This window comes from Telmatherina bonti (assembly GCF_933228915.1).
Source record: "Telmatherina bonti genome assembly, chromosome: 21".
In the NCBI taxonomy this organism is placed as follows: Eukaryota; Metazoa; Chordata; class Actinopteri; order Atheriniformes; family Telmatherinidae; genus Telmatherina; species Telmatherina bonti.
The window spans coordinates 11,657,220-11,672,095 of record NC_136630.1 but is presented as its reverse complement, the minus strand read 5'-3'; the positions used below and the strand labels follow the sequence as shown (position 1 = coordinate 11,672,095).

Genomic DNA, 14,876 nt, shown 5'->3' with positions numbered 1-14,876 from the left:
ACAGAAGTCTGCACACAGAATAAAGCAAAATAATTGCTTTGCTGCTGCACATTAAACAGCAAGCTGCAAACGTCAGTTCAGTTCACTTGACTATTCAGTCTCCGCTAACAACTTTGTCTGACTTTTTGCAGTGCAAGTTTCTCTTTTGTTAACTACAATGAAACGTTAGCTTTCTTTACAGCTACTACCAAACTAACAAAGGCACATTCTTTCTGCTATAAATAAGATAAACACTTTGTATTGAAATAAACTTTGAGGCCGTATTTCAAACTGTTAACTGAGGTCAGACTTTCCTAAATATGATTTTCTCGCTCCAGAGCAGGTTATGGCTACAAATAGCCAGTAGGTTTGATTCAGTAGGTTTGTTGCTGGGGGAACTGCTTATCTGAAACTAATTAAAGAACTTGTGTATGTCGAAGATTTATTTTATGTTTTTAAAAAGATATTAATAAGCAACAGGCTTATTGTAAAAGAACAAAACAAACTATTATTATTTTTCTGATGTTCTTTGCTTATTCTTTGCTTTCTAGACTGTTGTTTTCAGTGCTAAATAAATACTCCTGCAACACATTCATTTAATGAAACACACATGTACACTTTACATTCAGATGTAATCAGTGATAATGATAAGCCTGTTAATATTCTGCAGTCACAGAGTCTGCAGCTAAAGCATCTTTTGGTAACTGAATTGGTAACTGCAGCTGTCCAGCTAAGCTAAGCTTTGCTTGAAATATTTGTCTTCATCCTCACATTTGCACATTTGCCTGTTAAAGTGGACAAGCTCATATACAGGATCAGAAAACCTTGGTTTTTACCACATTTATAAGCTTTAATATCTTGCAGTGTAATGCTAAGATCACAAAACAATAAAACTGTTGAACCTGCATGCAAGAATATTCTCATCCACTTCCACTAACAAATACATCAGATCAAGTACAATTATTATTTTTTGATGATCCTCATTTAAGCTCTAAAGTTTATGGTAGAGGTTTTTTTTTAATGCTTTAATGTTACAAATATAAATATTCTACTTTTTGTTACAGCACTTTGCAAACTTTCAAGAGCCCCAAAATCCCAAAAAAAAGAAAATTGTGAAGCAAAGTTAAAGAATAGGAAGCTACCCCAAAGCACATTACATCCTCCTTAATACACCCAGCACTTCTTTATGGGGCCTGGAGGAGCCTCGGTGACTCCATCTGTTCTGCCTGTAAATTGAAATCAGGCTCTCAACAGGACGTACCTCCAGTTAAGATGACAAACTTGTGATGCCTTTCTTTATAATTCATCACTCTAATGTTTCTCTCTGTTAGGTTGCTATCTCAGCTATGGCTGGTATCCTGAAACAGCTGAAACGGCCTAGAAAGAAAATTTCCGTGAAGCCAATGGATATCAGTGAGTTTGCACGCCAAGAGACACATTAAGTACACAATGCTCATGTTTAATTCTTATTTAAAATGTAGATTTCTCATTTTAACTAAATAATACATCATGATGTGGAGACTAATTCTGCTCTATATCTTCATTTGCTTCCTATAAAAAGATGAATTTTAAAAAAATCCTTTTTATTTTGTGCTTAGAAGCAGGGCAGCTTTACAAAACCTTCCATTGCAAACACATACTAAACCACCTGATAAATCAAGTAATACACTCATTTGTGTGTCTTTGTGTGTCCAGGACACTTTAACACACTTAATTGCACTTAATGTGTAGGTAATATCCAGGAACCAGAGGGGATGTGTGTGGGGGATCGTGAGGGGAATCGCTGGCTACAGTACGACAGCAACAACCTACCTCTGACTCAGGAACAGTGGGACTCTCTTCACTATGTGGAGAAAACACACTGGGGCTACTACTCATGGCCAAGGTAAAACGCAAAATGACTGATTATGGAGGTGGTGGATTTAGAAACTCAAAGCCTGATTAACTGCTTGGTTGGAAGGAACTAAATAGCTGATTGACTTAACTGCCTGCTTGATTTGAAGCTTGTCTTTGTGGCTTTGTGGCCACGTTTATGTCTGACTCACTGCCGGATGACTGATCTAGGTGGCTGGATAACTAGCAGGAGGTTGAACTGACTTCTTGTCATGGCCCGGCCCTGATAAGGCAGAATGAACGACTTACTGCCTGCCCTAAATAGAAGAATTGATGTATAAGCTGAGGGGTTGGCTGTCTTGGTATGCGGAATGCTTGCTGACTTACTGACTTTATAATCATCCATTTATCCTTGCAGCTTGTTTGAAGACAGTATGTGTCTATCCAGATTTTTTTTCTTTGTGATGTTATCTATAAATCACAGCAGCCTCTTCTTTTGTCTCCTGCTCCATTCAGAGAAATGATGATCTATGCAGCTTCTGAGAAGCCACAAGATGACCTGCCATATGAGGAGATGAGTGAGGTGTGTGCTCATGCCGCACAACACGCACACAAGTAGCTTAGCAACACCTTAATATTACCGTTATAACGTTTGGTGTGCCAAACAGGGAGAAAAGATCATCTTTGAGTATTTTTCGGACCCGGAGTTTATCGATCAGCTGATAGAGTTTCTGTCACTGGAGGAGCGGAAAGGAAAAGACAGCTTCAACCCTCGACGCTTCTGTCTCTTCAAGGTGTCAGTTTTTACTATTCTCCTCTGATCTGACAAGCTTTAAATAAAGGAGTGACACATCATACCATGTCTAGCTGAGGCTCAACTGCATAAAGCCCCAATTTCTGTCACCATCTTCTATGATTTATTGTTCTCTGTCAGGCAAAAGTTTACTTGCACAAGATTAATCACTATAATCCACATTTTCCTGACAAACAAACAAATAATCCTGCCAACTCCTGTTTGATTGACAGGGTCTGTTTCGTAACTACGGCGACATGTTCCTTCCGTTGCTATGGCCCCACCTGGAGCATCTCGCAAGTGACCCCCATGAGAGCTCCCAGCGCTGCGTGTGTGAGATTACAGCAGGACTAATCAGAGGCAGCAAACACTGGAGTTTCAGCAAGGTTCTGGCAAGCACACACACATATATCGAACACACATGCACACTCCTCAGCATTTTGATGAGAAAAGTCAGTATTAATAAAACCTTCATTGCTGTGTGTGTGTGCTTATAGGTGGACAGGTTGTGGCAGCTTTTGTGCCCTTTGATCAGGACAGCTTTAACCAACATCACCGTGGAAACCTACACAGACTGGGGGACCTGCATCGCTACAGCTTGTGTAAGTCACTGAGCATAGTTTAGGTCTCTACAATGGTCATTTGTTTAGTTAACATCTAGAATCCACGATGATTGTGTATTTATTTTCACTGCATGAATGCTTTTATAAGCTCTTCATGTCAATGACACCACTTACAGCTCAGATCTACTTCTAGAGATTGCATCATTTATAAATTTGATGCAGACTTTTTTTCCCCCTTCACCGTGAATTAAAAACTTCCTTTTACTTTTCATCTTTATTTATTCTCCAGTAAACATATAATTTTTTCCCTTTGTCTTATGATTTTACCCTCTGCTCAGTATGCTTTTTATCAATTGCCATATTATCAAATTTAAGCATGCTTGCAAAAAAATCAAAACCTAGAATATCGGTGTCATACAACATGTTAAAGGCTAGGGAGGCACCGATCTGCTTTTTAGGAGTTCCAATACCGATATTTGAAACTTGAATATCTGCAGATACTGATATTTGCAGATACCAAATCTGTTTATGTGAACATTATTGTGACTACGGTTATTATTGCAGTTATAACTGTGTAAGATTTCATTAGGTTGTAATAAATTACCCATCCTTTCTGAAGTTACCTTACTAATACTTACTAATACAAATATAATAACATTACAGATCGAACAATTTCAACATGTTTTATTTTGATTTGGCACAATTTTACCTAAATACAACTATAAACAAAGATCTTGCTTTTAGTGGAACAAAAAATGTCACATTTTCACATTCAAGTCATTTTTTTAAAAACATGTCCAAAGCATGTCATCAAACACACCTGCGTTAGCTTGACTAGTGTGGTATCACGTATCGGTTGTGGTATCAGTACACTCTTATTAATACCAAGTACAAGTATACACGCTTGGTATTGAGCCAATACCGATACCGATATTGCTGCATCTCTGTTAAAAGCTATTGCCTCACACCTTTGCAACTTATGTCTATTTGGATTTATTCCTTATTAAACTGAAATGTTTTTGCTTATTTGGGACCTTTTATTAAGTTTTATGGATCTTTGTGACAATCTGAGGTCATATTTCTGCAGACATATGGAAAATTCAAAAAAGTTTCCCAAGTAATTCAGCCCTAATATATGTGCATACTTTCATACAGTAGCTGAATGAAGGACTAGAGCTTCTCTATGGTTTGGGAAATAATTATTCTAAAAATATGACCTTATTTTGCACTGGATGCTGTCCAACAGGAGGGAAGAGACCCCAGAAAACTCCACTGGCTGTTTGAGCTGCTGATGGAGAGTCCCCTCAGCGGAGAGGGTGGCTCATTCAGAGATGCCAGGTATGGCTAAGTCTGCAGTAATTGTGTGAAATTTGTGATGATTCTGATATCCGGCTGCAGTAGTAACCTGAGCTGACACATGCTGCTGCAGTAACACGTAATGACCCCTCCCTATCTTTCCCTTCTCATCCTCCATTGTTTTTCTTTTGTGTGTGTGTGTGTGTGTGTGTGTGTGTGTGTGTGTGTGTGTGTCAGTTTGCTGTATGTCCTTCAGGGAGGCTTGGCCCAGCAGCAGTGGAGAGTCTCTGAACTACTGCACAGGCTGCTGGCTTACCTGGAGCCCAAACTAACCCAGGTGTATAAGAATGTCAGGGAGCGCATTGGCAGGTACAGATTAACTTGGTTCTATCTCTTCTGGATTACATGCTTATGTTTAAGTAGGTTAATCTAATTTAATGAGTGTTTTCTCCAGGTTAACAGCATTAAGAGAGCAAGTCCAGCTCTGTGTGTGTGTGTGTGTCTTAAAATCAGTTCTGCTGAGTCATGTATCCATAAACTCTATAGATGTAACAGGTAATCTGTCTGTTACATCATTATAGTGGAAATATGGCAAAATAGCTTTTTTCATCATCATTTATTCATGCCTTTCCAAACCTCATTGCAGAAGGATAATTATTTTTTTTTAAAAAATAAAACCATGGTTTGAGTTCCAGCACTCTCTCTGTTCGGTTTCCATGGCAACGAAAAACGCGTCGTTTTAGAGAGTTTTTTCTACTTCGGGACGTCACAAAAATCCTTGTGACGTCCCGGGGGATAAGGTTCAGTGATTGGTTACCTTCTACTGGTTAACAAGGACATGTACAAATACATCAGGCGGGTGGAAAACGTGGGATAAAGTTATTTCCAACGATGGCTGGTGAGTTTACCAAAGAGAGACATCCTGCTGCATTCGTTGCTGTGGGTTGCTGTTTTCCACCTCGTTTTCAGGGTCTGATTCAGGTTTCAACATGTAGGGCTGTATGCTATGTGTTGACATTGTATTTTGTTTTTTTTTTATTGAGTTCATATCAGCCTAATCCTTCTGTTTATGAGATGTTACAATGACGGCGAAAGCAGGTGCGGTGCGAGCTCCCGATGTAGTGCAGATAAAGTTCAGATTCCACGTAATTTATTAACATTCATAAAACCTAAAATGTAAATATTTTAAATCCTAAAGACTACTACGGCTGTCAGTAGATTCAGCTTGTTAGGCTGTGTGTATATACTGCATGGACATGCCATTCTCTGTGTAACACCGGAACAGGAGAAATACTCCAACTGTGTCTTTCTGGAGCACAACTTTCCATCTTTATCTTTGTAAGAGAGTTTGAAAACAAACCAAAAGAATAATTTGTGTAATTTTCAGCTGTCTGACGTGTTTTCTCCTCAATAATCTCAGCTGGTCCCATTCTACTTGTTTAACTCTTTTCTTTCTTTTCCTCTCTGTACTCCCTTTTTCTTACTCTACCTCTCCTCCTTTACCCCCCTCTCTCCAGTGTCTTGACCTATATCTTCATGATAGACGTGGCCCTGCCCCACACAAGACCCACCTCCTCCCCCCACGTGGCAGAATTCGTCACTCGGGTCCTAGAGCGACTCAAGCCCCTCACATCAGAGCTGGAGATTCACAACCATGTCCACGAGGAGAACACCCAGGAGACGGATGAGCGCACCCAGGCTGTCAAACTCCTAAAGACGGGTCAGAATGTGGATACGAGAATGTAAACTGTGTGCTGGATGGATATGTTGAAAGCCAGACTGTAGCCGGGGAAAAAAACATGTATATATGCTCCAGCAGTTTAGTCTCTTGATGAAATAGAAGAGCGCACAAGACGACACAACTTAATAGCTTCTCATTGATTTCACCTTTTCAATTTATTCTAAAAAACAATGACAACTGATGTTTCTTGGGTTGGTGCTTGAGGTATAATTCCTGGATACCGTCCATGTTGTAAATGACAAACTCCATTAAGGGGGTGACAGAGTTTACAACGTTATACAAACCCAATTTCCAGAAAAGCTGGAGAGTTTTGTAAAAGCAACAAAAACATCAATTTGTAGCTCTTTGCACTTTTCAGTTGTACTGTATTACCAAAAAATGTTGTCCCCATTAGCAAAGGCGGAATGAAGGTGTGCTTTTACCTTGGAAGTCATTTGTGAGCGCCTAGTCACAAGAAAATTCAAAGGACATCATTTTCACCATCTGAACTGGCCAACTCTGTTGATTAAGAAAATAAAATAATTCTTCTATTTGATGCCATTAACACACACAAAATAGTTTGCAGAGAGGCATTTTTAAACTTGTGCTTTACTATCCGCATTTTATTTACCTTTTTTTAACCATTTGGGAGCAGGAGATACCAATCGTATCTTGTTGAATTCATTTTAGCCGCTCTGCATGTCGTGAGAGTGGTTATCTCATTCTCCTCTTTAAGTCAGCCAAGCACACTCTTTTGTTTCTATGAAACCAAGCTGGTGTAAGTTCTGCAGAATTAAGTCTGGCACTGCCCAGTTTTTTAAACGCGTGACAAACGTATGGCTCATCTTTAGTTTTAGGAAGTGATGCAGAAATAACATTGTGGTCGGTGCCAGCACCAGAACACAGTAAGTGCAAGTGTGTGTATCTCATCCATTATTATTTAGTGGAGTGTGGCACAAACTTTGAACTATCACCAATCTTTACTTCGTAAGAATAAATATTCTTCTTACTATTCTTTTTATACCTAATTCTGGCACCTTGCAGGACAGCATTACCTTTATATTCTGTAAACTTCTCACTTTTTCTTTGCCTCTTTCCCAACTTCTGTTACATGTTTTTGGCTTAAAATCTAGATTTGTATTTATTTTCATAGTGTAATTACATCGGACATCGAAGATAATTGATTCTTTCAACTTGTGTGGGGTAAATAAAGTTTTAAAGTGATTAACAAGTTAATGTTGCACATTTTCATTCGATTTTAGTGAATTTCCCAACATTTCTGGAAAAGGAGTTTGTTTATGAGTATATTGACAAACAGACATAAAACATTCCCTCATATATTAAGGGACAGAGATTGTTATTATTGTTATCATTTATTCAGCTAGTTTAGCTGTCCTTAGATTGACTGCTGCAGTGCTGCCTCTGTTTGAAAGAGAGTTTTGTTCAGAAAGAATTTCTCTTAAAAGGAAACTTTAAATTATACAACATGAACATCTGCAGAATATTTGTACTTCAAGACAGATTTAGCGTATTCTCATCACTTGTGCTCAGTCCATATAAATTATAAAGAAATCCAATTTTCCAAGTTAAGTAACAGCGTCACTTTTCAGTAAGCATGCTTTCAAAAAGTAATTATGGGTTTTTGCATGTGGCTTCACCATTTATAGCAGCAGATTTTGCAAAGTTTGAATTTGCTCGATACTATTAATTAAGGAATAGAAGTATTTACTTGTCCATCAGAAGTTTTGGGACTCTGTATTAGACTGCTCTGAGAAACATCTGCATCAGCATGGAGGTATGAACTTTACTAAACAATGGACTGCTAGCTAAATTAGCCTGTAATTTACTTCTGCAGTGCAACACAACCTTTCTCTGATGAAGTGATTTTCAAACATGAATAAATTCCATATTGGTAACTTTGTTTATTCAGACTCAATTTAGGTCTAATTTTTTTGTCTTAATATTTTCCAAGTAGCTCTTTCGGTTTCTGTCATTGTTCTAATCTCCATTATGCAGACAAATATCTGGTTACAGAATTATACAGGTCATTAAATACTAAATGATGATAAATTATGCTTTACCAACAGAGCAATGCAGTGAAGTCACAGCTCCAAGTCTGTAGGTTTTTATCATTTGGCGCCATCCCAAACCCGCTGTGTATGTACATGTTTGTGTGCGTTTGCATCCACAGTGAATGTTTATTTGTATTTGCAGTGCTGAAATGGTTGATGGCAAGCGCCGGGCGAACTTTCACCACTCCTGTTCAGCAGCAGCTACAGCTGCTGCCTTTACTATTTAAGGTAAGAACTCGCGCACATACGCACACACACGAACCGAGAGGTCCCAGCACAGCATTATTACCCACTCAATCTTACTTGCCCATTAAACTCAATTTCTCTCTTCATTTACTCAAAATGGTGCGTTGCTGTGCGTCTTCCTACCTCTCTGTCTCACTCTGTGTTTGTCTCTCCCTGCAGATTGCCCCAGTGGAGATTGATGAGAGCTATGATGAGATGAAGCAGGATGCACGCACGTGTCTCTCTCTCATGTCCCAGGGGCTGTTGTATCCTGAGCACATCCCTCTGGTTCTGGCAGCTCTCGAGGAGGTACGCACACGTACACACACACATAAAGATACTCATGCTGCCCAATTAAACTGCTGCTTCAGAGCTATTACTATCTAAAACTTTTGCACATTATTAGCTTCTTTTTGATGCTGCAGATGTATCTGTTCATGGTTCTGTGGTGTCACTGCCTCCTTGTATTTAATTGTCATAGATACCTTCTAGACCTTATTATCATCTGCTTGTGGTGTTCTGGGGTTTAGGTTCAGGGGCTTTGTTGTAATAGCCTCAAGACGTAACATTCAACTGGCCCTGTATATAAGAGAGGCTCCAATGGTTCCTTTTTTAAAATCATCATAAAACACATTTTTATTCCTTGCTTTTTAATTTCATATGGGAGTCTATTACATAAAAGTATTTCTCTTGATTTTTAATGTGTAGCACTATTGTTCAAAACATAACCACCAGAAGATTTCTTATGGTCGTTTTTACCTCTGTACTGGACACACCAAAAGTTCATTTTTAGCATTTGTTCAGGAAGACAAAATCATTTTTTTCATATGACGTCTTTATTTGGCCCTTAGAAGAAATGTGACAAAAATGCTTCAAATAACATTTTAGGGATATTTAGCGTTTATTACTTTTTTGTGTGTTCGACAGGATTCTGAGGAATGTTTTTACTATTAAGTGATGCCAAATGTTTCAGAAATTGTATATATCAAGAACGTCTGGGCTCTATAAGGCTATGGTCAGGTTTATACTCCACAGAGTAATGCACACACACTTCTCTTGGATCCTATAATGATGCCATCACTTCATTTCTCCATCTGCGCACCATGCCTGTTAAATTTGCCATGTGCACCATTGTACAATTGCTACAAGCATTGATGTGCACAAATAAAAATATAAAACACATTATTTTGCACAAAATATTCTTTTGTTTACATCGTACCATTCATAAAAGCTTCTGTGCACAGCATATGAACTTTCATCAACAATGTAATATGTCTTTCCTCATTTTCTAATCTCTTTGCTTTGCTGTCCGTCTCTCTTTTTTTTTTTCTTTTTTTTTTAGATGGCAGGCAGCAGATCGTGGCACGCACGCTTCTCAGTACTGACCTACCTCCAGATCATGGTTTTCTACAACTTATTTACTCTGCTCAGTTTGCCTACTGAGGTTCTCTGCATCCGAAAGCTGGTGATACAGCTGCTGCTTGATGAACAGCTTGAGGTAATGCATTCACAAAAGCGCCAGTCTGATGCAGCCACTGCATTCCTGTCGTGATTGCCAAAGGATTATAAGGGCGACTTATTATCCCCCGCCTCCTCTGGCTCTCTTTTCTGTTCCCGGTTATTGCTTAAAAATAACAGACTACCTCACTTCTCACCGTGGTTGTTGGAATGTTGATTTAAAAAAAACTCTTGTACTTCTGTTGAGGTGATCTAAAGCCTTAAATATTAGATTTGGTTTTTAATCCTATATTTATTGCAATAACATGTACTTTGCAGTCTCTTCCAATACTGAGGAGCATTACATTTGTACAGTCCTTATCCCACCTGTCTTGCTTTCAAAACTATTAAACTGTCTCCATTGATCTGGTTGTACAGCGGTAGGTGAAAATCAATACTGACTGCTCTTCGAACATGTCTAAATTGTAGTTATGTCTCTTAATATTTTGTACGTCTGGTAAATGCTTTAACTTCGTATCAGTGACTGCTTTAATGCATTAACTATCACTCGCTGCTTATTCATAATGTATACGCAGGGATGCAGGAGTGCTGTGACATTCTGCGAGTGCGTTTTACCTCAGCTCAACTCTTCATCTGTCCCTCCCCCCTTCCTCCTCAGCTCGTCTCTAAATTGTGCATGCCCATCTCGCTCTTAAACTGCCTCACGCTCCCCACTGAATACTTTATTTGTCGGTTCTGATTTTAATGGCTTTGCCTTTTTTTTTTTTTTCCACCTCTGACTCTGCCTCCTCATCAAGGTGAGGGACATGGCGTGCACCACCCTCAGTGGTTTACTGCAGTGCCAGTTCTTCCCTCTGGACTCCAGTCTGCAGACACAGCTCCAGACGCTGAGTCAGACCTGCCTCCCCAAGGCCAGAGGAGAGTTGGCCTCCACAGGTACACACACACACACACGTACACACACACATTTCATGGCACGTCACAATTACACATCGAGGCAATCACAGTAAAACTTGCCCTATTACCCTTTCTTATCCCAGGGGAATTGTGAGCCTTGAAAGTCCAAAGCCCATTTTAACTCTCCATTTTTGTGTGTGTCTGTGCACGTTTGTGTGCAGACTTAGTGCGGCGCCATGCCGGAGTGCTCGGCCTCAGTGCGTGCATCCTGTCCAGCCCCTACGACGTTCCACACTGGATGCCTCAGATACTCATGGACCTGAGCGAACATCTCAACGACCCACAGCCTATAGAGGTGCATGCGCACATTCGCTCGCACGCAAACACTATGTTAAAAAAACAGTGTGAGCTAAAAGAATACAATTTCATTGTCCAATTGAGGAGAAAATGATGTCTGTGGCTTTAGATCAGGCATGAAGAAGACATACAATGTAATCCATAGAGCAGACATTGAATCATTACAGTGATGGGGAGCTAGTGGCGATAATTTAGCGCTTCTCTTGTTACAAAGTGAAAGAGATGAGAAAGAAAATACAACGTGACACCACTGAGAATATACAGTAATTAGAAGAATCAAGCAGTCAGTTACAGAGGACACAAGACAGAATATTTGACAAAAAAATCTGAATTTCTGTCAGTTTCTCCCTCTTTAAAATGAGGTCTGCAGTGTGAAACAAAAAAAACTCGATATTTAAATAATGAGTCGGTCTCTCAGTACCAGTGACCTGAAGTTTAATGCCTTGTTTCATGCTCCTGTTGAATCAACTAACTTTTCACTCTAAACTTGTTTGACTCTTAAGTAATTCCTATGTTACATATTTAAATGGTTGTATCTGGCATTTTAACATGAATAAATGATAGTCTACTCGTAAGTTTTTTATCAGTGTAAACAAGTCAGACCACAGAAGCTGAGATCGTCAGATGCTTTTGAATTCTGCTCTGCATTTTTGTGTGCCTCCAAAAGTCAATGAGCCTCTTTACGGCAGAACTTTACAACGGAGTTTATTGGCAGGGTTTTTATACTGCAAGTCAAACACATTCCTTTGGGTTGATTATAGTGTAAGTTTGTTCATCTTGAAGTTGAGTATCTTAAGGTATATATTTGAAAATGGATATTCTTTTATAAATGTATTGAGTTTAGCAGATTATTTTCAGAAAGATACTAGCTGAATAAAAATAAATGCAGTCAATAAAACCCTAAAATATTCAACAGTATATGAAAAATATTTAATGGATGTTGAAATGTTTACCCAGTTAAGCAACCTGAAAATGTAGCAATGCTTTCTAAGATCATGGTCCTCAGGTCGCTTACTAGAAATCACTGAACAAGCTCTGAAAAACATTCTTAGAGTCAATGAAGACAATTTTCCAATGCATCTAAATTTACATATTCAAATTGGAAAAAAAACTGGAAAGATATTTTGTACAATTGGAAATTCATGTCAAGTCATCCTGCAAGCTAAAGAGAAGCACCATTCAGCTGGCAATTTTGTAAGAGCAGGTTTCGGCACCATGTGTAGCCTTACAGATATTTTTCAGGAAAGGCAATGCTTATTTCAGCAAGACAATCTATGTGCTAAACTGCTACCCACTTAAAAGATTTTCAGCACTCTGATTACATCTAAATTTTAAGGTAAAGTCTATATATAAAGAAAACTGACAGAAAAATCAGCTAATGGTCTCCTGAATCCCAAATGATTATTGTTAAAAAATAATTCCTTAATAATTACAGTGGTGATATTATACAGGGATAAACATGCTTCTATCCCTGTTTTTTTTTATTGTTGCAGATATCAAATATAAATTGAGTGCATTTTGTTATTAGTGTTGTTTTGTGATATTTGTTGTCACAAATATGGTAAAAAACTTTTTTTTTTTTACAAATATTCAAATTTTGCTTTAAATTAACATGTTATATTTTGTTCTTTTAAAAAAAAGAAAAAAAGTTTGTAACTTAAGGTCCCTCACACACTTGAGGTCTTCCACTTGTGTAGATCGAGAAAACTGAAATTAACGGGGTATCATTGGGTAATAATGCTGCGTACTGATTGACTGTTGTTTGGCTGAACGTTAACCAGACGGGCAAACAGCAAAACAAAGATAATAAAGAGACACAGGTGAAGAGCTTAGACTATAGCTGGACTTCACAATTTTAATTATTTAGTAATTAGTTTCACTTCACTACGCACTGACTTCACAAACAGCAAAGCTACAGCACCAATAACAGCTTCAACAAGACCAAGAGCAGCTCACAGCTCAGAGTATTCCACATTTTTCTGATACTGCCCCAAGTGGCAGATCAGTGCTATAACATGTGGGCAGTTGTTTGCAGAACACCACCACCAACACAAACAAACCTCCAGATCTTGATCTTGTCTGCATTGCATGTACATCAGCTCAACATTACGCTTTGACATTTAACTATTGCAACTGATAGAAGTACAGCTGATGGTTATTTATGTCCTTTTTTTTAATGGATATGTAATGATTTTAATTTTTGTTTTAGATGACAGTGAAGAAGACTCTGTCGGAGTTCAGGCGCACCCACCATGACAACTGGCAAGAGCATCGGCAGTGCTTCACTGACGACCAGCTGCTTGTGCTCACAAACCTGCTGGTGTCGCCCTGTTACTACGCCTAACGGCCATCTGCCTTCCCATGTCCTCTGCAGACTGACTGTCAGCTAGCACCAAAAAATAATTACACCTCTAAACACTATTGGGACCTCCAGTCCTCTGTGCAGCCTGTTACAGTAATGTCTGATAATGCTGGCTCGGAGATCTCCCTCTGGAACCTCACGTGCCGCTGTTAGCCTTTAATAGGAAAACAGCTCTGGGCAACACGGTTTCAAAATTTTTCACTTGCTTGGTATGTTTATTTTGTTCGCCAAGCAGCACAGCAGCCCAAAAGGTGGCCACTCAGAGACAAATGTGTATTTAGCATCTTGTTCTTCCATTCAAACAAACATTTTTCCTCAGATGTCATTTTCTTTTCCTCATCACAGTGTTAATCTGTTTGCGTTCAAAAGGTCTTTAAATGATATGATTTAATGGGAATACACAACTCTTAAAGTAAACATGCTTTATAACACTTTTAAAACTGATATATTATCTAAAATATATTAAGTTTATACTATATAGAACTTAAAAATGTATATACCATGTATTATATGTATGTATACACACACAAACACCCCCCCAACATTTACATATATATATATATATATATATAAACACACATATAAATAATATATAATTTTATATAAACCCACAGTGGGTTAAAATTGTTATATTTATAAAACAAAATTCTATGTTGCATTATAGTTCAGCACTGAGAAGAATAAAGTTATTGCATCATGTTTACTGTGAGATACATTTTAGAGAGGATGACACCCATATCACAGTCAGCAGCTGCACAATCTATTCTGCACTGAGCTCAAACATAAAGGCTTCTTCTTGCATGGATAGTTCTTAGTTTTGTGCCAAAAAAAATGTAACATTGTACAGATGCTGCAACAGCCAATAAACACTGGTAACTGGTTGGAGCTGTGTTTGTGTGCATGCGTGTACTGAAGAAGAAAACAAAGCGGGATCCCAAATAGAGCTGTCACGCTTTCGCTCTGCATCTTGATTTCTTCTGATGCGGTTTGATGTGTTCAGTGCTGAGACGTCAGCTGGCAGGGGGACAAACCGATGCTAGGACATGATGAGGTAATGCAGCTGAGATAATAGTAACTGCTATGAAATGGTGCAGTGAAGCAGCATTATAACGAGAAACTTTAAAAATATTTATAACATTTCCTTAAAAATGTGCTGAAGTGTGTCCCCAAACCTGGAACTCAAGTTTATTTTAAGAGGCTAAATTGAAGGGAGTAACTTACAATCTTCTTTGTTCTATCAAATCAATGAAATCCCAAGCAATGCATCACAACAGATGGGTTGTAATTTCAATGGTGATATATTTCTAAAGGAAACATGGCA

At 38.5% G+C, this 14,876-nt stretch overlaps 1 protein-coding gene across 1 annotated transcript in view; it reads left to right on the top strand.

Annotated features, from left to right (window-relative positions):
- Positions 1–14,394, top strand: part of psme4b (proteasome activator subunit 4b) — a gene marked incomplete at its 5' end in the record, with an annotated part of 39,065 nt that extends 24,671 nt beyond the window's left edge. The window contains 15 exons of the mRNA XM_079261196.1: positions 1,311–1,392; positions 1,711–1,864; positions 2,329–2,395; positions 2,481–2,606; positions 2,839–2,991; positions 3,103–3,207; positions 4,415–4,506; positions 4,702–4,833; positions 5,982–6,184; positions 8,399–8,484; positions 8,662–8,790; positions 9,824–9,979; positions 10,737–10,875; positions 11,058–11,191; positions 13,403–14,394. Of these exons, the coding sequence (XP_079117322.1) occupies positions 1,311–1,392; positions 1,711–1,864; positions 2,329–2,395; positions 2,481–2,606; positions 2,839–2,991; positions 3,103–3,207; positions 4,415–4,506; positions 4,702–4,833; positions 5,982–6,184; positions 8,399–8,484; positions 8,662–8,790; positions 9,824–9,979; positions 10,737–10,875; positions 11,058–11,191; positions 13,403–13,537 (1,893 nt within the window). The 3' untranslated portion in view covers positions 13,538–14,394. The remainder of the gene's footprint in view (positions 1–1,310; positions 1,393–1,710; positions 1,865–2,328; positions 2,396–2,480; positions 2,607–2,838; positions 2,992–3,102; positions 3,208–4,414; positions 4,507–4,701; positions 4,834–5,981; positions 6,185–8,398; positions 8,485–8,661; positions 8,791–9,823; positions 9,980–10,736; positions 10,876–11,057; positions 11,192–13,402) is intronic.
- Between the last annotated feature and the right edge of the window lie 482 nt (positions 14,395–14,876).